At 51.7% G+C, this 26,088-nt stretch overlaps 1 protein-coding gene across 3 annotated transcripts in view; it reads left to right on the forward strand.

Moving 5' to 3' along the window:
* Positions 1 to 26,088, forward strand: part of LOC127052485 (copine-5) — a 225,393-nt gene that overhangs the window by 62,088 nt on the left and 137,217 nt on the right. For 2 of the 3 annotated variants that reach the window (XM_050956208.1, XM_050956210.1), the window contains exon 7: positions 8,361 to 8,420. The exons of the other annotated variant lie outside the window; for it this stretch is intronic. In XM_050956208.1, the coding sequence (XP_050812165.1) occupies positions 8,361 to 8,420 (60 nt within the window). The remainder of the gene's footprint in view (positions 1 to 8,360; positions 8,421 to 26,088) is intronic. 3 annotated transcript variants of the gene reach the window in all.

The raw sequence follows: 26,088 nt of genomic DNA on the forward strand, positions 1-26,088 counted from the left end.
TTTAACGACTTGTAGTAAGAAGAAAAAGATTCCTGAACTTGTTCATGGCCAAGGGAAGAGGAATGCTTCTAACCGGTTCTCTAGAAAGTCTACAGGTTTGCCTGGAAGGGAATTGTATAGGAATCTGCCTCATGGGCCAGAGGCAATTCTGAATGTAAGTGAGACCCAGAAAGAGTCTGTGGGGGCTCAGGAAAGTGTTCCTTTAGAGCAAGCCCTAAGTGAAGGGGGTAAGGGCAGAAGTTCTGAGAGGGGTGAATTGCTGCTTAGAGAAGCTCATAGGGAAAGGAATCCTCATGGTAACCTGTGCAAGCAGTTTACTGCAACTGAAGGGTGTGAAAGTGATTTAATCAAGGAAGTTTCAGTTCCTAACAGCCAGAAATTTACTGTTGTGAATGGATCCACTGACTTTCCTTTTGAAAGATCCAGTGGGGGTAGCTTTGGAAAGGTCAAAGATAGAGTAGAAGCTGTTAAGAAAGTTGAGCAGCCCTATAATCAAATGGCTGTGTGTGGCCAGCTTGTTGGGAAGACAATGGTGTTAAAACGGGAATGTCTCCATGCTGATTCTGTGAGTGAGCAGTCTGTGCTTCAGGATCTGAGGACGGATTGGGTTACTGGAGTTTCAGAGCAGAACAGTTTTATGGATGAACACTTGAGGATGCAGGGGAGAGCAACCGAACGCTCATCCTCAGACTCTTTGAATTTGTATGGTATCTCTGTAAGACAAAGTACAGCCTTGGATTTGGTAGCAGCTAAGAAGTTAAAAGCTAGTGTTTGTGTTAATGCAAATTACCTTGCTGGCAGGGAGAAGAAAGACTTGCTAATAGCTGTTAGCACAGAGAGCCCACCCCATCAGCCAGTGACTTCTGTTAGGAAAAAGCAGATCCAATTCACTGTTGTTCAAACTAAGTTTTACCTTGAGTTTGTAAAGAGATTCAATCATGTTATTGAACATGACTTTGATAAATCATTTCTGTTATACACTGGCACTGGTACGGCTTCTAACCCAACACTAGCTGTAGTGAAACAGACCTAAGGATGGGGAGCTCTTGGGATGCAGTCAGTGATGTTTGTGTCATCCCTTCCTGCATCAATTTTGCGTTGGGGGTGTGATGTTATTGATATAAACTGGAACCATATAGAACATGGTTTGCAACCAAGGTCCTGTAGTAGCACCAAATCTTATGTAAAGGGGGTCATATAAGGTGTCTAAGACCAGGTTATGGGTTACTGATTATGATTATGCTGTCTGTATGTCTGTATCATTTTGTAGTTGAAGTTATAAATATTGGCTGTATACTGTCTGTATTTCAAATTGGTGCTGTAGTTCTATGAAAAATCCCAGACGAGTTGGTATTAGTTCTGCCTAGCCTGCTGGATGTCCCATTAAGGACCATCAGCTACACAATTGACCCATTGAGAGGAGGCAGATACACCCTGTAACTTAGCAGGTTGTGCAGGAACTTGCCCATGTGGCTGCAGACTCCATTTTGCTGTAATTTTCCACAGTAAGAACAAAGAAGTGTTCTTACACCTGGAAGAGCCTATATAAGGCTGATGCCTCCTCTCCATCTTGTCTTCAATCCTGCTTCCTACCTCTGGAGGGACTTTGCTACAAACTGAAACTCTGAACAAAGGACTGAATGACTCATTCCAGTGGGAGATGTTCCAGAGACTTGATTTGAACCTGCAGTTTACTCCATCACTGCTACAAGCCTGAACTAAGAACTTTGCCATCGCTGTATGTAATTGATTCCATTTAACCAATTCTAGCTCTCATCTCTACCTTTTTCCCTTTATGAATAAACCTTTAGATTTTAGATTCTAAAGGATGGCAACAGCGTGATTTGTGGGTAAGATCCGATGTATATATTGACCTGGGTCTGGGGCTTGATTCTTTGGGATCGAGAGAACCTTTTTCTTTTATTGGGGTGTTGGTTTTCATAACTATTCATCCCCAGGACAAGTGGGACTGGTGGTGATACTGGGAGACTGGAGTGTCTAAGGGAATTGCTTGTGTGACTTGTGGTTAGCCAGTGGGGTGAGACCACAGTCCTCTTTGTCTGGCTGGTTTGGTTTGCCTTAGAGGTGGAAAAACCCCAGCCTAGGGCTGTAACTGCCCTGTTTAAGTGATTGATCCTGAATTGGCACTCTCAGTTGGGTCCCGCCAGAACCGCATTGTCACACGGGCATCAGCAGCCAACAGCACCAACAGCCCAACTTGCAGAGGAGCTGAGCATCCTGAGCTCCTGGAGGCAGGATCGGGCCCCTGAGGCAGCAGGGTTGTATGGGGTGCGGGTACATTGGGCTCCTTAATGAGCTCAGCTTCTCGTAAGCAGGAGAGGTTGAGAGCATCTTGAGCAGCCTAGAAGTGATGCATTGAACGAGGGTGTCGGGAGCTGGGACGATCCTGCCAGGACCTTGGAACCTGCCAAAGCCTCCAGCTGGGTCCAGGCTGTCCAGGGCAGAGGATTCGATGTCATAGCAGAGAGGCACATGCAGGAAAGCTGGCAGCTCATTATATCAACAGCTGCTTCTGCTCTTCTCCAGCTGAGCACACTCCCCTCTCTGACTTCGAACTGGCTCCCCTGCCCCTTAGCTCATGGCCCCCCTGCTCTGACCACTCACTGGTGCTGCCTGTGTAAGTCCCATTTCAATAAAAGGGGCACGCATCTGATAGCTGTGAGAGGACCGCGCATGCACGGTGCTGCTGACGGGCATGTGCCACGTGCTGCCTTGCGATGCGGCATGCTGACTGGAGAGCTCCTGGCCATGCCCCTTACAAGTCCATTGCCAGGGCTCAGTGTTAACCAATAACTCGGGGCGTCCAGGCCGTGGGGCACAAAGGTGTTTGTATGTGGTGGGAGGACGGGGCTAGGGGGTTCGCTCATTGCACATGCGTCCAGGTCCCTGGGAAGGCGAGGGGAAGTCAGTCGGGCTTGAGAATAAGACGCTGGATGTTCCTGTCTCTGCCCTGAGCTGCGGGTGAGCCGTGTATAGTGGGGGCTCTGGGAGCTAAATTTGTACCATCCAGAAAAAGGAGGAGGGAGGAAAGGGTCCGAGCAGCAGCTAAAAATACCTGCCGGGTAACAATGTGAGCGCAGGAAGGGAATTACTCACTGTCTCTGGAGGAATGGCTTGCTGCCACGGACGAGAGGAGTGAGGAGATGCTGGGGGCAGGGATGGTATAAATGGGCCTGAAGAATCAAAGGTGTTACTGTGACCCTGTCAGTGTCCAACGGTGTTACACGAGGGTCAGGGTGGGGCACATGCGACTCACCAGCTCAGTCCATGGCAAAGAGGCCACTCAAAACCCCTCCAGCCCTTTAGTGAAGAGACAGAACAGAAGGGAAAGCAGGGAAAGCCTTTGCAGTGGAAAGTCAGCCCTGCCTTGGAACACCCTCTGCCATGCCCTCCCCTGTCTCGTTAGAAGGGAACCACCATTGCCTGACAGCAAAGGCTGTGTCTGCACTGTGCACCTTACAGCGGCACAGCCGTGCCTCTAAAGTCTTGCCGCTATAAGGCACGCAGGTTAGTCGCTCTTTGTCGGCAGGAGCGAGCTCTCCTGCCAACCAGATACAACTACCCCCAACAAGGGGTGGCAGCTTTGTCGGCGGGAAAACGTCTCTACACCAGCTCTTTTCGTTGGTAAAACGTTATTGGTTGGGGTGTGTTTTTATTTGTTGGTTGGGGTGGGGAGAGCTGCGAAGGGCGGTAGTGACAGGGTGGAGCTGGCTCAGCCTGGGTGATCCAAGTGGGGAAGGGGGTGGGGGAAGGCAGAGTCTCACCTCATGGCTAATGCGGAGGGCATCTGGGCTCAAGTCTTCTGTTCTGCAACTGACTCCCCATGTGACTGTGGGCAAGTCACTGCCCTGTTTCGTGCTTCAGTTTCTACAGTCTGTGAAATTTGGGGATGCTGCTGCTGGCCTGGTTCCCATGGGATTCATTCATTAATGTTTGTAAAGGGCTTTGACCTCTTGGTGTAAATCAGCAAAGCTCCATTGACTTCTGTAGATTACCCCAGGTGCAGATCTGGCCCTGTGATTTTCTGAAGGAGGGGCAAATGAGGGCTCTGCTTTGCACTTTAGAATCATTAGGATTGGAAGAGACCTCAGGAGGTCATCTAGTCCAACCCCCTGCTCAAAGCAGGACCAGTCCTCAACTAAATCATACCAGCCAGGGCTTTGTCAAGCCAGGCCTTAAAAACCTCTAATGATGGAGATTCCACCACCACCCTAAGTAACCGATTCCAGTGCTTCACCAACCTCCTTGTGAAATAGTATTTCCTAATATCCAACCTAGACCTCCCCCACTGCAACTTGAGACCATTACTCCTTGTTCTGTCATCTGCCACCACTGAAAAAGCTATGCTCCATCCTCTCTGGAACCCCCCTTCAGGTAGTTGAAAGCTGCTATCAAATCCACCCTCACTCTGCTCTTCTGCAGACTAAATAACCCCAGTTCCCTCAGCCTCTCCTCATAAGTCATGTGCCCCAGCCCCCCTAATCATTTTTGTTGCCCTCCACTGGACTCTGTCCAATTTGTCCACATCCTTTCTGTAGTGGGGGGCCCAAAACTGGATGCAGTACTCCAGATGTGGCCTCACCAGTTCCGAATAGAGGGCAATAATCACTTCCTTCGATCTGCTGGCAGTGCTCCTACTAATGCAGCCCAATATGCCGTTAGCCTTCTTGGCAACAAGGGCACACTGCTGATTCATATCCAGCTTCTCATCCACTGTAATCCCCAGGGCCTTTTCGGTACAACTGCTGCTAAGCCAGTCGGTCCCCAGTCTGTAGCAGTGCATGGGATTCTTCCGTCCTAAGTGCAGGACTCTGTACTTGTCCTTGTTGAACTTCATCAGATTTCTTTTGGCCCTATCCTCCAACTTGTCTAGGTCACTCTGTATCCTATCCCTACCCTCCAGCTTATCTACCTCTTCCCCCAGCTTAGTGTCATCCACGAACTTGCTGAGGGTGCAATCCATCCCATCATCCAGATCATTAATGAAGATGTTGAACAAAACTGACCCAAGACAGACCCCTGGGGCACTCCGCTTGATAGCAGCTGCCAACTAGATATCAAGCCGTTGATCACTACCCATTGAGCCCAACGGTCTAGCCGGCTTTCTATCCACCTTGTAGTCCATTAATCCAATCCATGCTTCTTGAACTTGCTGACAAGAATATTGTGGGAGACCATATCAAAAGCTTTGCTGAAGTCAAGGAATAACACATCCACTGCTTTCCCCTCATCCACAGAGCCAGTTATCTCATCATAGAAGGCAATCAGGTTGGTCAAGCAGGGAGTCTGTAGTTCCCCAGGTTCTCCTTCTTGCCTTTTTTAAAGATGGGCACTATATTTGCCTTTTTCCAATCATCCGGGATCTCCCCTGATCGCCATGAGTTTTCAGAGATAACAGCCAATGGCTCTGCAATCACATCAGCCAACTCCCTCAGCACCCTTGGATGCATTGGATCTGGAACCATGGACTTGTGCATGTCCAGCTTTTCTCAATAGTCCTTAACCTGTTCTTTCACCACTGAGGGCTGCTCACTTCCTCCCCATATTGTGATGTCCAGTGCAGCAGTCTGGGAGCTGACCTTAGCTGTGAAGACCGAGGCAAAAGAAAATTGAGTACTTAAGCTTTTTCCACATCATCTGTCACTAGGTTGCCTCCCGCATTCAGTAAGGGTCCCACACTTTCCCTGACCTTCTTGTTGCTAACATACCTTCTTGTTACCTTTTACATCCCTTGCTAGTTGCAACTCCAATTGTGCCTTGGCCTTCCTGATTACACCCCTGTATGCTCTAGCAATATTTTATACTCCCCTCTAGTCATCTGACCAAATTTCCACTTCTTGTGAGCTTCCTTTTTGAGTTTAAGCTCACCGAAGATTTCACTGTTAATCCAGTCTGGTCGCCTGCCATATTTGCTATTCTTTCTGCACATTGGGATGGTTTGTTCATGGTCCCTCAATAAGGCTTCTTTAAAATACGGCCAGCACTCCTGGACTCCTTTCCCCCTCATATTAGCCCCCCAGCCATGCCTCTCAGCCCCATGCTCCCTGCCCAGTGTAGGAACCCTGGCGCCTGCCAAAGCATTTGGATGGGTGCTGGAGACAGGCTGGTGAGCTTGCCAAGGTCCCAGGAATTTAACTCCTGGCAAACGCACAGGTTCTGCCACCTCCTTTCGTGGTCTTATCTCCCCCATCTGAAGCATTCCCATTGGGCTCGGTCAATGAGTGTCCATGGATAGAGAGCAGAGCTCCACAGAGGCAGAGGGACGGGGGGGGGGGGGGCGGTGGGGGGGGCAGGTCTGCAATGCACCATTCTCCAACCTTGCTGCCCGGCTGAGTTGGGGGTGCAGCTCAGTGCCAGGCCTCTCGGCAGCTCTGCAGTGCACTTCCGTGGCCCTGGAGTGCACTTCCCACCCCCCTCTGGATCTCACCCTACAGTCGTCCCCACATGGGCCCCAGAATCCTTTGCAGCAGCATCTCTGAGGGGGTGCTGGGTCAGCCAGCCGCAGGCAAGGCTCTGGAATCTGCCACTTTCGGAGACTCCTTGGTGGTCTCTGCAGTTGGTGGAACTGAACGGGGGGGGGGAGGGTCCCTTTCGGGGGTGGGACGAGATGGGCAGACAAGGTGTCACAGAGTGGGGGAAGTCAGAGCCCTGCACCCCTCTTTCTGCGATTCACTGTGACTCTCAGCCAGCCAGTAAAACAGGTTTATTAGACGACAGGAATGCAGTCCCAAGCAGGGCTTGTAGGTACAACCAGGACCCCTCAGTCAAGTCCTTCTGGTGTGGGGTTAGGGAGCTTAGACCCCAGCTTTGGGGTTCCCTGCGTTTCACCACCCAGACCAAAACTGAAAGCAAAACCTCCTCTAGCCGTCTCTCTGCCCCTTTCCCCAGCTCCTCCCCTCCCTTTGTCCAGTTTCTGGGGCAAAGGTGTCACCTGGCACCACCCCCCTCCTGGCTCAGGTTACAAGCTCAGGTAACTCTCAAGTAAAATCATCCCCTGTTACCTCATCCCTAATGCAGACAGTCCCAGTAAAACTAGAGGACATTCCCAGGTCAATCCACTCTACTCCCTACAGGGCAGCTGAAGGAGGGTGCCGGGCTTGGGACTGCCTCACTGGAGATGCCACCTTAGGAGTGAAGCTGTACAGTAGGGGGCTGCCCCCACAGCACAGGCCTAAGGCAGCCCCAGTGCCAGGCCATAGGGCTCTTCATGCCAGCCCGAGGGAGATTCCCATGCTAGCCTAAGGAGAGACCCAGTGCCAGTGGTCTGCCAGCAGGGTAGTGTGTCCCTGGGACCATCTGGCAGCCTGTCTATGCACCTGTCTGGGGTTCCCATTCTATGCCAGGGGGCTGACTGAGCCTTCCAGGTCCCCGCTGTGGCATGGTTGGGCACATGGCCATGGATCCTAGCTGCCCTCGGGAGAGCAGCTACTGGACCCTCTCCTACTGTCAGTCAGGCTGTGGCCTGCACTGCCGAGCTGCCTGCACTGGAGTTATCGTCCCACTGCAGCTGCCCATGCTCCCCTTGCTGGCGCCCGGCCAGCGCCACAACCCTGGCTATTGAAACCAGCCACGGTCCATAAAAGCACATTAAAGGGTTTGGACACATGATTTTCCAGGTACAAGGAAAATGTGACGTACAGTCCAGAGCCCACACGTATTGACAGGCTCGTTCTGCATGGCTCTGATTCAGTGGCGGGAGCTGGGATCCTCCCCTCGTGAGACGCTTCCGCTGGCAGAGTCTCTCTTCTGTGATGAACAATGTTGGGGGCCATTTTCCCTCCTCGTATAGCCTGAGGCTCTTGTCTCTGTTCATAATCAGAGTGTTTCATTAGCTGCAGCTCAGTCTTGATGGGCCCCTATTCAGCATTTCTGGAGGGGATGCTTTGCCCTGCACAGTCTCCAGACTAGGCACAGGGCTGGGCCGGCTCCCCCCATGCCCGCAGTTCTCAGCATTGAGCCAGCTTTGAGACCCCCTGCTGTAAGTGACCCGGTTCACTTCTGCGGGTTTGGAACCCAGGATCCTCCATGTGACATAGTCCGAACATCCGGCCACAGACCAGCAATCAACCGGTGCTTAGCTTTCAGCAGAGACACTCCCCCCGCTCTTTGGTGAAATATTGGGGGATGGTCAGACACGTGCGTGGGTGTGTCTGTGTCATTCTGGGCCCTCTCTTCCTTGTCCCCAGGAGACAGTTTGGGGAGACCCCCGGGGATTGGTTCAGGAGCGTTGGCCTGGCTCTCCAGGCTCTCCTTGGTGGTATCAGCCCCAGGCAGCATATGTTCTCAGGGAGCCCAGGGAAAGGTCCAAGCTAACTCTCTCGCTCTCTGTCTCCTGGCAGGATGGGAGCATTCACGTTACATTCCAGAACAGGGAAGCCCATGCCGTCCGTCTCCAATGGGTGAGTGACACAGCTTCACGAGCATCTCCTCCTGCACAGGCAGCCTCGCAGGGAGGCAGTCTGTAGGGGGGGCTTTGCCCTGACAATGCCCTGGTCCCATGGCTAGAGACACTACACATTCGACACCAGCACTAGGACAGCATGAGACTGTCCCGTCCCCCTCTTTTCCCCAGTGGCTGGGCACAGAAGAGATTTATGGGTCCATTGCTGCTCCTAGGTTCCAGGCCTGGTCATTTCACTGAAGCAAGCCCCGCTCCTGCACCATCAGCACCGCTGACAGCCCCGAGTTCAAACCTCCCTGTCGACCCAGCAGGGCCTGTTATTAACAGCACCATCATGGCGTCACGCAAGGCCTGACGTTATGGCTACTGTGGGGGCTGAGCACTGCAATGCCTGGCCCTGAGTTCTGCTCTCTTCCCGACGGGGCTAGTCCTGCCAACGCCGTCTAACAGCCTAACTGTCACGGTGTCATTTTCAGAGGGGATGTGAAAGTCTGTGGGACTTATGCTCTTAAAGCCCTTCAGAGTTTCTGGCCATGTCCCCTAATATTTGGATAGCCCCATCATCCTGACACCCCAGTGCCTTTACTCCCCAAAAGCTTCCACAGGAAGACAGGATAGGTCTGTGCCGTGTGTCCTCCTTACCCTTTCTGCAGCGGCTGCCCCACTCCATGCTCCAAGGACAGCCTCCCCACAGGGGGTCTGGAGGAATGTCCTCTTTGATTCCGCACCTGGGGGTCAGCCTGACCCAGAGATGTGAACTACGCTTACTAGTCCTGACCACACCTTGCTCAGGGTCTGCCTGGTCCTTTGGCTTGAACCCTACTGAGGTGGATTCTGCTGGTGGTTACAGGGCCAGCAAATCCCAAATTCCTGGGACCCTCAGAGGTTACAGATGAGTCCCTCCATCTATTTGAACCTGCACTGTGATGCTGGGCTGAGAGGGAGAGTCAGGACGCCTGGGTTCTGTTCCCAGCCCTGTGTATGGTGACCTTGGGCAAGTCACCTCACTGCCTCTGTTTCTCCAACTGCGACCCATTTCCAGAGGAGCTCTGCGGCTGGACTGAGGAGGCTTGTACAGTGCTGTGAGATCCTTGGGTGGGTGGGGCAGTTCAAGGGCCAAGTGCGTGAGACTCAGCAGCTGAGAGTGGAGCCGCTCTGCATGATGGGAGGGGGAAGGTTTTCAGCGTATTGTCCAGCAAACTCTGAGGCTTGGTCTACACTGTGGAGTTAGGTTGACATCAGGCAACTTACATCAACCTAATTATGGCAGTGTACGCACTACAGCCTTGTGCCCATCCATGTAAGTGCCACACTACACCGACATAATGGCACCACCTCTGCGAGAGGCACAGAGCTTATGTTGGTGTGGTTAGGGCAATGCAGTGTCCATGTTGGCTGTCATTCTTGTTGATTTCATGTCTCCATGCTGGAGCCGTGAAATTGACAAGAAAGCCAGGCTGTCACCGGGGGCAGGTGTGGGGCTCCCAGCTCCCAGTCCAGCTGCTGCCTGGAGGCTTCCCCACCACTTCCCACCAGGAGCCCAGCGTCTTTCCAGAGGCTTGCCTGGACTCTGAGCACAGAGCTCACAGCTGGGATCCCAGGGGCAGCTGGGCTCTCAGCCCCCCGCACTGCCCCTCTTCAGTAGGTGGAAGCATTTCCCTGCCACAGGGAGGGTAGTGTGAACATGCACCACTGTAATATTTACTGTGGTGGCTGTAAGTTGACCTAATATAGGTGGACTTAGGTTTCTAGTGTAGACATGCCTGGAGAGTGGGGGTTTTAGAAGCACTCAGCACTGACCTAACTCTGCTCCCATTAGATTGTCGGCTCTTGGGGGCAGGGACCCTCATTGTGTTCTGTCTGTACAGCACCGAGCACAGTCATGGCCTGGTCCACGACATAACAACACTGGAGTCAATGCTCAGAAAGCCCATTGCATTCAGTGGGAGCAGAGCTAGGCCAGCGCTGAAGGGGTTGGATAAACCCAGCCAAATAGCCCAAGTCTTTAAAACAGGCCATACCACCAGTCGTTTATCTGGGTAAGGATAAAAGGATGATGCCATGGTAGACACCTAACCAGGAAGAAGAGGTGGACGAGGCTTTTTATAAACAACTAACAAAATCATCCAAAGCAGAGGTGCTCACTTTTATTTTTCCCTGTGAGTGCTCCACCCCCACTTCGCCCCTTTCCCTGAGGCCCCGCCTTCACTCTACTTGTTCTCGCCCCCACTCCCCCGCTTCCTCTGAGGCCCCGCCCTCACTCCGCTTCTTCCCCCCCACTCTTCCCCCTCCCCCGAACCTACACCCACCCATCGCTCGCTGCTCTCCACTCTCCCCCAGCACCTTCTGTGGCTGGTGGATGCTGAACCCTGGAGCACCCATGGAGTCGGCGCCTGTGATCCAAAGCACAAGATGTGGTGGTGATGGGGGGACTTCAACGACCCAGAAAATAACACAGCAGGACACAGATTATCCAGCAAGTTCTTGGAATGCAATGGAGACATTTTTTATTTCAGAAGGTGGAGAAACAAATAGGGAGGAAATGGTTGAGAATTTGAAAGTGAAAGGCAGCTTAGGTGAAAGTGATCATGAAATGATAAAAGTTTGTGAGTCTAAGGAATGATAGGAGGGAAAACAGCACAATAAAGACAATGGATTTCGATAAGGCAGACTTTAGTAAACTCAGCGGGAGTTGATAGGTAAGACCCCATGAGAAGCAAGTCTAAGGGGAAAAACAGTTCAAGACAGTTGGTGGTTTTTCAAGGAGACATTATTAAGGGCACAAAAGCAAACTATCCCACTGTGTCAGAAAGACAAGAAGTATGGCCAGAGACCACCCTGGCTTAACCAGGAGATCTTCAATGATCTGAAACTCATAAAAAGAATCCTACAATTAGTGGAAACTGGGTCAAATGACAAAGGATGAATATAAACAAATAACACTATGTAGAGAAGCCAAGGCACACAACGAGATTTAACTAACTAGAGCCTCTGTAGAATCTTTAGGGTTCATCCTATCTCCTATCAAAATGGACCTGTGCAAAGTAAAGGCAGTCCAGAACGGAGGCACCACAGAATATTCATGAAAGACAATGCTTCCTGGGGTTCGTGAATTTCTACCAGTGGTTCATCCTGAGGTTCTCAGAGCAGATCATCCCCCTCACTTCCCTGCTCTGCCAAAACATCAGGTTCCTCTGGTCTCCTGAGGCCCGGCAGGCCTTTGAACTCACATTTACCACTGCTCCCATATTGGCCCACCCTGAGGTCATGCCAGCCTTCATCCTCAAAGCAGATGCTTCCAACGTGGCAATTGGAGAGGTGCTCAACAACTACTACCTCTGAGCACCTTCTACTCCAGGGAACTCACATCTGCAGAGCAAAATGATGGCATTTTGGACAGAGAACTCCTGGCAATTAAGAACACTTTTTGAAGAGTGGTGCCACTATCTAGAAAGTTCCTGGTATCCCCTCCAGGTGTACACTGACCATAAGATCTTTGAATGTCGGCTTAGGGTCATAGCTGTCAACAAACGTTGACTTCGGTGGACCTTATTGTTTACACACTTTAATTTCGTAATCTCCTGTCGCCCAGGAACCAACCATAGCGTTGTCCTGGAAGGGTGAATATTACACTCACCAAAATGACTTGAACTGGAAACCTCGTACATCCTCATGCCTCATAGCTTTCTGGGTGCAGCTCCCCGCCAAGATCTGTTCCCCATCAAAAGATCAACTTTGATCTATTGGATCCCATCAGTTGAGCAGGAAGCCATAAGTAGGGAACCCCATGATGTCTGAGACAGGGTAACTTACGTAAAGGGGCGTATATATGTTCCTCCCAGGCCTCCAAGGACTGCAGCACTACAGATATGCCATGACTTCCCCTGGCAGGACATTTTGGTCACTTCAACACTCAGAGGCTCATCTCTCATGTCTTCTGGTGGCCTCGCATATGAGCCACAACCCCAGGCCTATGTGGCCCCTTGCAATGTATGCATCCACTCCAAAGGCACTGCACAATAACCCCCTGGGACTTCTGCAAGCCCTTGAGATTCTACTTGTCCCCTAGACAGTCACCGTCTTAGACTTTGTAGTAGAACTACGTACGTCCAATGGGTTCATGACCATTCTGACTGTTGTGGATCACCTCATGAAGACGGCACACTTCATCCCCTGAACTGGCCTACCCTCCTCCTCCTGGCTCTGGATGGACCAAGTCATCTGCCTCCATGGCCTCCCAGAGCACTACATCTCCGACTGCCAGTGCACAATTTATCTCCCACTTTTGGTGAGAAGCTCTCTGGATTTTGGGCATATGCTCCTACCTCTCCTGCGCCTATCACACTCAGACTAATGATCAAGTGGAGAGAGCCAACCAGATCTTGGAGCAGTATCTTTGATGTTACGTCAACTTCCACCAGAACAACTGGGCCTTGCTGCTGCCACCAGCAGAGTTTGTGTACAATAATTCAGAACATGTGACTGTGGGGCAAAACCCCTTTGTTTCGAGTCATGGATTTGTCACAGGGTGGACTAGGTCTGGACACTCCCCCCCCCATCCTGAAGGCCTCGTGGCCCTGTCTCACCCCACCCCAGAAAAGAGCAGAGAAGTCCTCCAGATGTTCTCCATAGGAGAAGTCCTCCAGTCCAGCCTAGAGTGGCTGCAGAGAAACAACCAATCAGAGGGGCTGCTGGGGCATCCAGTCAGAGGCCAGAAGGGCCCTGTAAAAGGAAGCAGAAGAGGCAGAGCAGTCAGTTGCCGCCTGGTGCTCGAAGAGGGAGTACTGGGTGCCTGACTGGCTGGAAGAGCAGCAGGACCACAGACAGCACACTGCAGACGGGACTGAGCCCAGGGAAGGCTGCCAAAGACTGGGTGCCTGCTGGCTGTCAGGAAGAACAGAAGGACCATGGATAGGTCAATGGGGACAGGCTGTACCCAGGGGACTGACCATAACCTAGCCAGGCTGGGCGTGGGTACAGTGATGGGCCCTGCTGATCTGGTTGAAGACTGAGCTCAGGGAGTGCTGCCAAAAGGACACCATCCAAGGGTACAGAGATGGGCCCCACTGGGCTGTTAAAGAAGACAGAGCCTTGGGGTGGACGCCTTGGTGCTACAGCTCCATACCAGGGCTGTGAGCGAGAGCTAGAGACTGTATACCCTGGAAGGGGGGACAGTGTGTGTGACTCAGCCAGAGGGCTGAAAGAACTAGCTGACCACAAACGGGGCACTCATGAGAGGCGGGTGCTCACGCTGTTACAGGATTCCATTCCTAGTTCTTCCCAAAGCTACCCGCAGCTTCCCACAACCCAGCAGCCCTGGACTGGAGACAAAAGATATGCCAAACCCAAGATGACCTAAAAGTGCACCTGGATAAACTCTAGTATTTTGGGGATTGGGAAGGTCTACAGTCCTGAAGAGCGCTCTTGGGAGCTGGCAGCACATCCACCCTCCTGACCTGGTAAACACCTTCCCCAAAACCCCAGCCCACGGCCAGCCCCCTAGAGGAGAGGTGAGAGATTACAGGCCTTGAACCCCAGCTCTTGGGGCACTAGGTTGTGATTAGGCCACAACTACCACCCAGCAGCTCACCTGACCCACTGCAGAAGGGAACCAGTGAAGTGCTAGATTGCAAAGGGCCCTGCCCCCAAAGCTTCTGATTGGGGGAAAATCCAGCATCTTCGATTGACTGAGGAGCTTTATTTAAACCAGGAAGAGGTGCATGAAGTTGTTTAGGCTACTGGAGGAATCCTGCTTGGCTGCTACTAGAGACCCCTCCTGCTTACCTGCCTCCTCCTGGCCTCCATATCCCAGACCCCTGGGTGCTCCCAACTCCTGCCACACTCTAGGGCCCTGCTCCTATGCAGGGCCGCTCAGAGGATTCAGGGGGCCTGGGGTCTTCGGCGGCTGGGGGCCTCCGCCACCGAATTGCCGCCGAAGATCTGGCACTTTGGCGACAGGTCCCGGAGCGGAAGGACCCACCACCACCAAATTGCCACAGAAGACTCGGAGCGGAAGAAGCTCTGGGGGCCTGAGCCCTGAGAGAGTTTTCTGGGGCCCCCAGAGCGAGTGAAGGACCCTGCTCCAGGGGCCTCGAAAAACTCTTGTGGGGCTCCTGTGAGGCCTGGGGCAAATTGTCCCACTTGCCCTCCCCCCCGCCGGGCGGTCCTGCTCCTACGCCTGACCCCTGATGCTGTCTCCGACTCTGAGCTTGGGCTTGGCACTGGCTTCTAACCATTAGACCTGACTGCCCATGTCCTGGTCATTAAACAGCCCTTCCCCAGCTGGGCTTCTCTCTCAGTTAATCCTGGCCCTCCTGCTGTCAGGTGAGGCCCTGGTTAACCCTGCCAGTGCTGGTATGAGTGCACACCCTATCATGGCTCCCCATATCAATTATTTTCAGCTCCTAGCTTCTGACTTCTGCTCGTTCCTATCAGCTTCCCCTTTCTCCCTATGTGTTCCATATAAGCATTTTGCTTTAGCTGCCTTTACTTCCCCTCCAAACCAGGCTGATGTTTAATGAAGTGCAGCCTTCTTCCTCGCTTATGACTTTTGGGGCATCCAGGAAGATGTGCTGAAATGGTTCCCAATTAGCGTTCACATTTTTCTGATTCAATTCTTCTTCCCAGGTGGTTTCGCTCATAATTGTTTTAGCTTTGTGAAATTGGCCCCATTAGCAGAACACCAAGTGTATCTATTACTGGTCTGGTCTCTGTTCTGCGGGCACATTATAAATGTGAACAAGTCATGATCACTTGTACCTAAGCTAGCGTTGAGTTTTAGTTCTGTAAGCAGTTCCTCCGTGTCTGTTAGGACAAGGTCTAATGCAGAATCCCCTATGTTGGCTGCAACACTTTTTGAGTTAGGAAACTGTCATCTAGAATATTTAGAAATTCCAAAAATGTTTTAGTGCTGGCTGCAGGAGACCTCCCTCATGTCACTCAAATTGAAGTCTCCCATGATCACAAATTTCCCTACACATGATAGATCGGTACACAAGGAGCCGCCCATCCCATTCCCGAGTGTGATCTGGGGCTCTGTAGCAGAGCCCAACTAATTCCTCACCTTGTGCTTTATCTGTTAGGACATTGACCATTAGTATTCAAGATCATGTTCTTCCGAGTTGTTAGTGCCACTTTTCTCCCCACACCCTTTTTGCCCACTCGATCCTTCCTAACTAGGTTATAACCCTTGACTTTAACATCTCAGTCATGGGAATCGTCTCTTTGGGTTTCAATAACACTAACTAGACCAAATTTATGGTCACAAATGAGGAATGCCAATTGCTCTGGTTTGTTACGCAGGCTCCCAGCTGGTGTGCCAGCAAGTCAAGAAGTTCCTCTTTTCATGTCCTTTGGGTCCTTTACAGCCTAAGTGAGTTACCTAATTGCCTCCCACTAGCTTTGGTTCCGGGAGGAACTGGAGTGGCCCTTCCCCCTGGAACTGCATACAGTGCCTGGCCCACAGTGACAGAAACTTAACACAATGGGGTCCCCAAATACTGGCTGGGATTGCAATACCTGTCACAGAAGCCAATGGGCCAGATCCCAGCTGGTGTAAATCATCCATAGCTCCATTGAGCCAACAGGCAAGATCCCAGTTGATGTCAATCCGCTATAGCTCCATTGGCATCAGGTCCTCACTGGTGTCAAGTGTCCTAGCTCCACTGGAGCCAATGGAGCAGGGCTGATTTTGGTCAGTTGACAGGGGAGCTGGGTGTGGATGATCAGCCCCCCATTAGGATGCTCATTAGAACCTCTCAGAAATTCCCTCCAAGTCCCTACTGCCAGCCCGTGCATTTAAACCATTCACCTGGCCCCTTCTAATGCCAGTTCTGCAAAGCACTCCTGGCTGGGGTGGCCTGGTGTCTACCTGAGAACCATCTCCTGTGTCTGACACTGGCTCCCCCTCGTCCATGGGTTTTGGGGTCTGGGCTTCCTCTGGCTGCCAGCAAGATCCGTCGAGAGCCTGTCGTAACTTTAGTCCCAGATTTGGACCTTAGCGTCCAAAATATGGGGGTTAGCATGAAAACCTCCAAGCTTAGTTACCAGCTTGGAGTTGGTACTGCTGCCACCACCCAAAAAATTAGAGTGTTTTGGGGCACTCTGGTCCCCCTGAAAAACCTTCCCTGGGGACCCCAAGACCCAAATCCCTTGAGTCTCACAACAAAGGGAAATAATCCTTTTCCCCTTCCCCTCTCCAGGTGCTCCTGGAGAGATACACAGACACAAGCTCTGCGAATCCAAACACAGTGACTCCCCCTCTCCGTTCCCAGTCCTGGAAACCAGAATCACCGAGTCAATCTCCCTTCCCCCCCCCCCACAACCCAGAGGGTATGCAAAGTCAGGCGAACAAATCCAACACACACAGATCTCCCTCTGACTCCTTCCTCCCACCAATTCCCTGGTGAGTACAGACTCAACTTCCCTGAAGTTTCCCAGTAAAGAAAACTTCAACAGGTCTTAAAAAAAAGCTTTATATAAGAAAGAAATAAAAATACATACAAATAGTCTCTCTGCATTAAGGTGACAAATACAGGGTCAATTGCTTAAAAGAATATTGAATAAACGGCCTTATTCAAAAAGAATACAAATCAAAGCACTCCAGCACTATATTCATGTAAATACAAAAAAAACAACTCTTTGGTACTCACAACTTGGAAACAGAAGATTAGAAAGCAGAAATACTTCTCCAAAGCTCAGAGAAAGCAGGCAGACAGAAAACAAAGACTCAGACACAAACTTCCCTCCACCCAGAGTTGAAAAAATCCAGTTTCCTGATTGGTCCTCTGGTCAGGTGCTTCAGGTGAAAGAGACATTAACCCTTAGCTATCTGTTTATGACACGCCCCCCAAATTGCAGACAGTGGGGAAGCTCACTGGCGGCGATTTCCGTCTAGAACTTTAAAATAACCAGATTACTACAACACATGCACCTTTACATATACCACTAAGTATATAACTAACAGACTTCTACATTTTAAGAACACTTTTTAACTACTGAATTCTGGGAAACTCTCACGGGAGAGTGCATCAGCTACTTTGTTAGAAGCTCCTGTGATGTGCTGAATTTCAAAATTAAAATCTTGGAGAGCTAAACTCCAACGAAGAAGTTTCTTGTTCCCTTTGGCAGTATGAAGCCACTTTAGTGCAGCATGGTCAGTTTGTAGTTGGAACCGCCGTCCCCAAACATATGGGCGTAGCTTTTCCAGGGCGTACACAATGGCATAGCATTCCTTTTCACTGACTGACCAGTGACTTTCCGTCTCAGACAGTTTCTTGCTGAGAAACACGACAGGATGGAAGTTGTGATCTGTTGCTTCCTGCATGAGCACTGCTCCTATACCACGCTCAGATGCATCCGTGGTTACTAGGAATGGCTTGTCAAAGTCCGGGGCCCTGAGTACAGGGTCAGACATGAGCGTTGCCTTAAGTTGGGTAAAGGCCTTTTGACACTCATCAGTCCACTGAACGGCATTTGGCTGGGTCTTTTTGGTCAGGTTGGTCAGTGGGGCAGCGATTTGGCTGTAGTGTGGAACAAATCGCCTGTAGTATCCGGCCAAGCCTAAGAAGGATTGGACCTGTTTCTTTGACCTTGGGACAGACCACTTTTGGATAGCATCCACCTTGGCCTGTAGGGGGTTTATGGTTCCTCGACCCACCTGGTGCCCCAGGTAAGTCACTCTGTTTTGGCCTATTTGACACTTTTTGGCCTTAACAGTCAGTCCGGCCTGCCTGATGCGCTCAAAGACCTTTTCCAGGTGTAGTAGGTGTTCGGGCCAGGAGTCTGAAAAAATGGCCACATCATCGAGGTAGGCAACTGCAAATTCTCCCAGTCCAGCTAGTAGACCATCTACCAGCCTCTGGAAGGTGGCGGGTGCATTTTGAAGGCCGAAAGGAAGGACATTGAATTCATACACCCCCGCATGGGTGACGAATGCTGACCTCTCCTTGGCAGGTTCATCTAGCGGTACTTGCCAGTACCCCTTGGTTAAGTCTATTGCAGAGATGAACTGGGCACATCCCAACTTCTCCAATAGCTCATCGGTGCGTGGCATTGGATAGTTGTCCGGACGAGTTACTGCATTTAGCTTACGGTAGTCCACGCAAAAGCGTATTTCCCCATCTGGTTTGGGTACCAGAACCACTGGAGATGCCCATGCACTGGTAGATGAGCGGATTATACCCATCTGTAGCATGTTCTGGATCTCCCGTTCTATAGCAGCTTGGGCATGAGGAGACACCCGGTAGGGTGGGGTTCTGATTGGGTGAGCATTACCTGTGTCAATGGAGTGGTATGCCCGTTCAGTCCGTCCCGGGGTGGCTGAGAACAATGGGGCAAAGCTAGTGCACAGCTCCTTGATTTGTCGCCGCTGCAGACGTTCCAGGGTGGTTGAGAGGTTCACCTCTTCCACGCCACCGTCTTTTTTCCCGTCGTAGTAGACACCGTCAGGCCACTCAGCATCATCTCCCTGGACTGTAAACTGACAAACCTGTAAGTCTCTGGAATAGGAAGGCTTGAGAGAATTAACATGGTACACTTTAGGCTTTAGTGAGGAATTGGGAAATGCTATGAGGTAGTTTAAAGTTCCCAGGCGCTCTTGGACCATGAATGGCCCTTCCCATGATGCTTCCATCTTATGGGCCTGTTGCGCCTTCAAGACCATAACCTGGTCTCCTACCTTGAAGGAACGTTCTCTGGCATGTCTGTCATACCAGGCCTTTTGCTCTTTCTGAGCATCCTTTAGGTTCTCTCTAGCAAGGGCTAAAGAGTGTCGGAGGGTGCTTTGTAGGTTGCTTACAAAGTCCAGAATGTTAGTTCCTGGAGAAGGCGTAAACCCCTCCCATTGCTGCTTCACCAACTGTAATGGCCCCTTAACCTCGTGACCATACACAAGTTCAAATGGTGAAAACCCTAAACTGGGATGTGGTACAGCCCTGTAGGCAAACAGCAACTGCTGCAACACTAGGTCCCAATTATTGGAGAATTCGTTGATGAATTTTCGTATCATGGCCCCCAAAGTTCCATTGAACCTTTCCACCAGGCCATTGGTTTGATGGTGGTACGGGGTGGCAACCAAGTGATTCACCCCATGCATTTCCCACAGTTTTTCCATGGTCCCTGCCAGGAAATTAGACCCTGAATCTGTAAGGATGTCGGAGGGCCAACCTACCCTGGCAAAGATGTCTGTTAGGGCCAGGCACACAGTGTTAGCCCTGGTGTTGCCTAGAGCTACTGCTTCCGGCCATCGGGTAGCAAAGTCCACTAAAGTCAGTACGTACTGCTTTCCTCTGGGTGTCTTTTTTGGGAAAGGACCCAGAATATCCACAGCTACTCGCTGAAATGGGATGTCAATTATGGGGAGTGGCTGGAGAGGGGCCTTGACCTGGTCTTGGGGTTTTCCCACTCTTTGGCAGACCTCACAAGACCGGACATACTTGGCAACGTCCTTGCCCATCCCCTCCCAGTGGAAGGACTTCCCCAACCGGTCCTTGGTTCTGTTCACCCCAGCATGGCCACTGGGATGATCATGGGCTAAGCTTAAGAGCTTCCCCCGGTACTTAATTGGAACCACCAACTCTTTTTGCGGCTGCCATTCTTCCCGGTGTCCACCAGAAAGAATCTCCTTGTATAAAAGTCCTTGGTCTATAACAAACTGGGATTGATTAGAAGAGCTGAGAGGTGGTGGGGTGCTCCGTGCCGCCGCCCAAGCTTTCTGAAGGCTGTCATCTGCTTCCTGCTCGGTCTGGAACTGTTCCCTTGAGGCTGGGGTCACCAGTTCTTCCTCAGACTGTGGACTTGGGCTTGGTCCCTCTGGAAGCGATGTAGGTGATGGGGTTGTTTCCGTTGCTGGTGAACCGCTCTCCGCTGGTGCACCTGAGGTTATTTCAGGCTCTGGCTGAGCCTTTTGGGTATGGCTGTCTGTTGCTTCTGCCAGTTTTGGCTCGCTGGCGCCCTCTGGCATTGAGTTTGAAGATGTGGTTGCACTTGCTGGTGCTGGTTGCTGTTCCAGTTCCGTGCCTGGGACTGGAGGTATTGTGGCTGTTTCAGTGGTTGGCATGGAATCCGGGTCCACTACCTCTGTCTGGGTCTCTGGTAACCCAGATGGGGCGTCTGTGGACGGCTCAGGAACAGGAATGGGTCTGGAAGCTTGCCTGGTTTGGCTACGTGTAACCATTCCCACTCTCTTGGCCCGCTTCACCTGGTTGGCCAAGTCTTCCCCCAGTAGCATGGGGATAGGATAATTGTCATAGACTGCAAAAGTCCACATTCCTGACCAGCCTTTGTACTGGACAGGCAGTTGAGCTGTAGGCAAGTCTACAGCTTGTGACATGAAGGGGTAAATTGTAACTTTGGCCTTTGGGTTGATGAATTTGGGGTCAACAAAGGATTGGTGGATAGCTGACACTTGTGCCCCCGTGTCTCTCCACGCAGTAACCTTCTTTCCGCCTACTCTCAAATTTTCCCTTCGCTCCAAGGGTATTTGAGAGGCATCCGGGCCTGGGGATCTTTGGTGTGATGGTGGTGTAATGAATTGCACTCGCATGGTGTTCTTTGGACAGTTGGCCTTGATATGTCCCAGTTCATTACACTTAAAGCATCTTCCATCTGATGGGTCAGTGGGCCGAGGTGAGTTACTGGAGACTGGTGAGGTGGACGAATAGGGCGTCTGTGGCTTGACTTGGGTTGTATGTGGGGTCTTTGGCTGTCCTCGGTTGTAGGGTTTATGGTCGGTGTGCCCCTTGGGGTATTTGTTCCCCTTGACCGTAGCTTTCTTGCTTTCTGCCACTTCCATCCATCTGGCTCCAATCTCCCCCGCCTCAGCGAGATTTTTGGGTTTTCCATCTTGTATGTACCGTGTTATGTCCTCAGGAACACCATCCAAGAACTGCTCCATTTGTATGAGGAGGTGCAGTTCTTCCAAGGTTTTAACATTGTGTCCTGATATCCAGGCCTCATAATTTTTCCCAACGTAGTAAGCGTGTTTGGGAAATGACACATCTGGTTTCCACTTTTGGGTTCTGAAGCGCCGACGGGCATGATCCGGGGTTATCCCCATTCTGTATCTGGCCTTCGTTTGAAAAAGTTTATAGTCATTCATTTGCTGCTTAGGCATTTCAGCTGCCAACTCTGCTAAAGGTCCACCGAGTTGTGGCCTCAATTCTACCATGTACTGGTCTTCAGGGATGCTGTACCCAAGACAGGCTCTTTCAAAATTTTCCAAGAAGGCCTCGGTGTCATCACCTGCCTTGTAGGTGGGAAATTTTCTGTGATGTGGAACCATAATTGGCGAAGGGTTGTTAGGATTGGCTGGCACATGCAGCCCAGCTTGCGCTAAGTCCAGTTCATGTTTTCTCTGTTTTTCCTTCTCTTCATTTTCTTTTTGTTGTTTTTCCATGTCTCGGCGGTGGGCCGCCTCTTCTTCTTCTTGTTTCCTTCTGTGGGCCACCTCTTCTTCTGCTTGTTTCCTTCTGTGGGCCACCTCTTCTTCTTCTAGTTTTCTTTTGTGTGCTGCCTCTTTGGCTACCTGTTCTCTTTGGTAGGCTGCCAGTTTGATGCTTTCTTACTTTTCTTTCAGCTCCACCTCTTTTTGTCTTTTTTCCAGTTGTCGCCTGTGTTCAGCTTCTTTGAATTGTTCTTCGGCCTCAATTTTTGCCTTAGAAGTCATGGTTCCTGTTTTCTTGTGTTGGGGTGCCCTCCGGTGTTTATCTTCTGAACTGCAGGCTCTGTTGCCTCCTGGGGTCTGCCTAGCAACAGTGCTTTTGCCCTTTGTTTTCAATGTAAAGCAAACCAGAAAAAACACTTTATTTGCATGTATATAGTGCTGGTAATGACTCTCAATGGGAGTGCTATTGTCACAAAAGACTCTTAATAGCCCCTTAATGGGTTCTTGCTTAATATGCAAGCCACAAACTGCCAGAGAGAGCAGAAAAAAAAATTCTCTTTGGTTCCCTTTTAAAACCAAACTGTTTCTCTCTGCTAAAAAGCCCCTAGCAGAGAAAAGAAAAATAAAATATTCCTACTGGCTTCTGGATTCTGTCTATCCCGTAACCGCTGCCACTCATGTCATAACTTTAGTCCCAGATTTGGACCTTAGCGTCCAAAATATGGGGGTTAGCATGAAAACCTCCAAGCTTAGTTACCAGCTTGGAGTTGGTACTGCTGCCCAAATCTGGGGGTTAGCATGAAAACCTCCAAGCTTAGTTACCAGCTTGGAGTTGGTACTGCTGCCACCACCCAAAAAATTAGAGTGTTTTGGGGCACTCTGGTCCCCCTGAAAAACCTTCCCTGGGGACCCCAAGACCCAAATCCCTTGAGTCTCACAACAAAGGGAAATAATCCTTTTCCCCTTCCCCCCTCCAGGTGCTCCTGGAGAGATACACAGACACAAGCTCTGCGAATCCAAACACAGTGACTCCCCCTCTCCGTTCCCAGTCCTGGAAACCAGAATCACCGAGTCAATCTCCCTTCCCCCCCCCCCACAACCCAGAGGGTATGCAAAGTCAGGCGAACAAATCCAACACACACAGATCTCCCTCTGACTCCTTCCTCCCACCAATTCCCTGGTGAGTACAGACTCAACTTCCCTGAAGTTTCCCAGTAAAGAAAACTTCAACAGGTCTTAAAAAAAAGCTTTATATAAGAAAGAAATAAAAATACATACAAATAGTCTCTCTGCATTAAGGTGACAAATACAGGGTCAATTGCTTAAAAAAATATTAAATAAACGGCCTTATTCAAAAAAAATACAAATCAAAGCACTCCAGCACTATATTCATGTAAATACAAAAAAACCAACTCTTTGGTACTCACAACTTGGAAACAGAAAATTAGAAAGCAGAAATACTTCTCCAAAGCTCAGAGAAAGCAGGCAGACAGAAAACAAAGACTCAGACACAAACTTCCCTCCACCCAGAGTTGAAAAAATCCGGTTTCCTGATTGGTCCTCTGGTCAGGTGCTTCAGGTGAAAGAGACATTAACCCTTAGCTATCTGTTTATGACAGAGCCATGCTCATTGCATCAACAGCCTGCTTGACTCCAGCCCTTCTAGCAGGACAGTCAAATCCAGTGCCAGTGGAATGAGGCAGCCAGCTTTCCACCCAGTGCACTGCCCAGTGCTTGGTGTTTTGCTAGCTCTCTAAGCACTGGGCAGCCCTTACCTAATTAACCCCAGGAGGGCAGGCCAATCAGCCCCATCTGAGAGATGGGGAAACCGAGGCACCGAGAGGTGAAGTGACTTACCCAAGGTCAGCCAGGAGGCCAGTGACAGAACTGGGCCTAGAACCCAGGCCTCTGAGCAATTTTCTCCTGACTTTTCAATCAATGAGCCCGATGGGGATGGAAACAGACTTCACTGAGCTTAAAAATCAGGTGCCCCAGGAGCCTGGCAGCCTGGTGTGGAGGTCGCTGCCACTAGGCTGGCTGCTTGGGAGGCCGTGGGCAAGCTGAGGAGCTGGATCAGAGACTGGAGCCCAGGGAGCTGTCTGGGCACCTGCAGGGGAGGTAAGACCCTGCACTGTTATGGGCCTTTGTCCCAGTGGGCATGTAGTGAGGCAATCTGGTTCCCCGCCGCCCCGGAGAGGGGCGAGCCTCTCCAGACACCAAAGTGGTCCGAGCTAGTGAATCCTGCGCCCGCCCTCCAGAGGTCAAGGCATGGGACAGGAAGTATAAAAGCCCAACCCCAGAGCGCACTAGAAGAACAGCCGCTGGAGAGGCCAGACACCTGTGGCCTAGCTCCCGGTTGGGAGACCCCGGCATTTGGTGGCCAGTCCGAGGACTGGCCGGAGCAGCTGATGCCTGATGCCGACCAGAACCCGGAGGAGCTGCCAAGCCTTCCCCTCACAAGTTACCCAGAGGAGCTGCCAAGCCTGCCCCTCGCCAGTTACCCTGAGGAACCCGGGTGCTTGACCCCTTGGAGGAAGCCGTCCAGACCCAGGTACCTCTAGAGGGGAAGGTAGGAAGTAGCCCGGGGGCAGTCGACCCAAGTCTGGCTGCAGCACTGCTAGAACCAATGTCAGTGTGTTGCGGCCAGGATCCCCACTGACATTGCAGCGGGTCTTCTGCCGCTGCTAGGGCCCCGGGCTCGGACGCAGTGGAGTGGGTGGGCCTGCGTCCCCCCTGCCACCCAACTCGTGGGTGTCAGTCTTCCACTCTCACAGGCCCTTTGGAGCCAGGAGCCTGGGCCTGCTGTTTACCTGTTTGCTCAGCCCCTGCCTGAGGGCCTGAACCACTGACTCTTTGCTGCCCTGCCCCAGGGCCCGGGCCTGCTCATCATATAACAGTTGCTCAGCTCCTGGCCGAGGACCCAAGCCCGTGACTCATTACTGCCCGCTGACCGGGTGTGATGGAGTAGGGACTGTCTGTGTGGGGAATAGGAGAGCAGGGGAGGACTTTAGGGGATGGACGATACTAGAGCCTGTAACCTGAGCTAGGTAAGGGAGGGGAAAGGTCAACACCTTTGCCCGGGAAGGGGACAAAGGAAGGGAGTGGCAGGAGGGGAGCAGTTTTGAGTTTGGGCTTGGGGCTGTGTGGGCGGAATTCAGGGTATCCTAGCTAGGATCCAAGCACCCTGAAAGCCCAGAAGGACTCGATGGAGGGGTCCTGACTGTGCCTGCAAGCTCTGCTGTAACCTGGGTTCCGGTTGTCCAATAAACCTTCTATTTTACTGGCTGGCTAAAAGTCACTGTGGGTCCCAGGAAGAGGGGTGTAGTGCCGGACTCCCCCACACTCCGTGACAACTGGTGGCAGCGGCGGGAGATACTACAGGAAGCGCCGTCCATGGGGAGCAGTAAGTGACTGGGGAGCAGTAAAACAAACGGGTGGTTAACCCCTGGGGAGTGTGTGCCCAGTGAGAAGGACTTTGCAGTAACAGGGTGCCCCGGGGGATTGCAGTGAGCAGTCCCAAGAGCGGAGGAGTCTGCAGCTCGACCCTGGCAGAGAGGTGGTGACCTCAAGAAGGGCTGGTGCACTAGGGGTCCCCCTGGAAACCGTGGGGAGCAGCGAGCACCCCGGCCTGTGAGTGGCCAGCAGGAAGATGTATGCCAAGCGGCGCAAGCGTGACCTGGTGGAGCTGTGCAAGCAGAGGGGGCTGTGCATGGGGAGGCTCACCAAGGACCAGCTGATTGCCCAGCTGAATCAGGGAGACCGCATGAATGAACGGAGCCCTGTCTCTGAGGAAAGCAGCCTGGCAGATGCAGCGCAGGCACCAGTGTCTGTCTCCGCTGGGAGTGGTCAGCCGGCGGACGAGGGCTTCCCGAGACCCCCGCTTCCTAGGCCTAGGGGAAGGGCGGGAAGGAGCCCAGTGATACCGAGGGCACCGTGACCCCCCCAGCCAGCAGGGGATCCTGCCAGCGAAGCTCACCCCACAGCAGGGGATCCTCCCGGCGACGCTCGGCATCCGTGGAGCGGATGCAGCTGGAATATGAAAGAGAGCTGAAACGGGAGGAGCTCGAGTTAAAGAGGCAAGAGCTGGAGGAGAAGGTGAAACAGCATAAACATGAGTGGGAGGAGAAGGAGAACCAGCGTAAACATGAGCGGGAGGAGAAGGAGAAACAGAGTAAACATGAGCTGGACCTGGCCCAGCTGAGGAGCAGTGAGGCCCCGGCTGCGGTGAGTGAGGGGGGACCCAAGCCTACAAAGAGCTTTGATAAGCACTTGCTGCCCCCGC

The sequence above is a fragment of the Gopherus flavomarginatus genome, chromosome 5 (genome assembly GCF_025201925.1).
Source record: "Gopherus flavomarginatus isolate rGopFla2 chromosome 5, rGopFla2.mat.asm, whole genome shotgun sequence".
Classification (NCBI taxonomy): domain Eukaryota; kingdom Metazoa; phylum Chordata; order Testudines; family Testudinidae; genus Gopherus; species Gopherus flavomarginatus.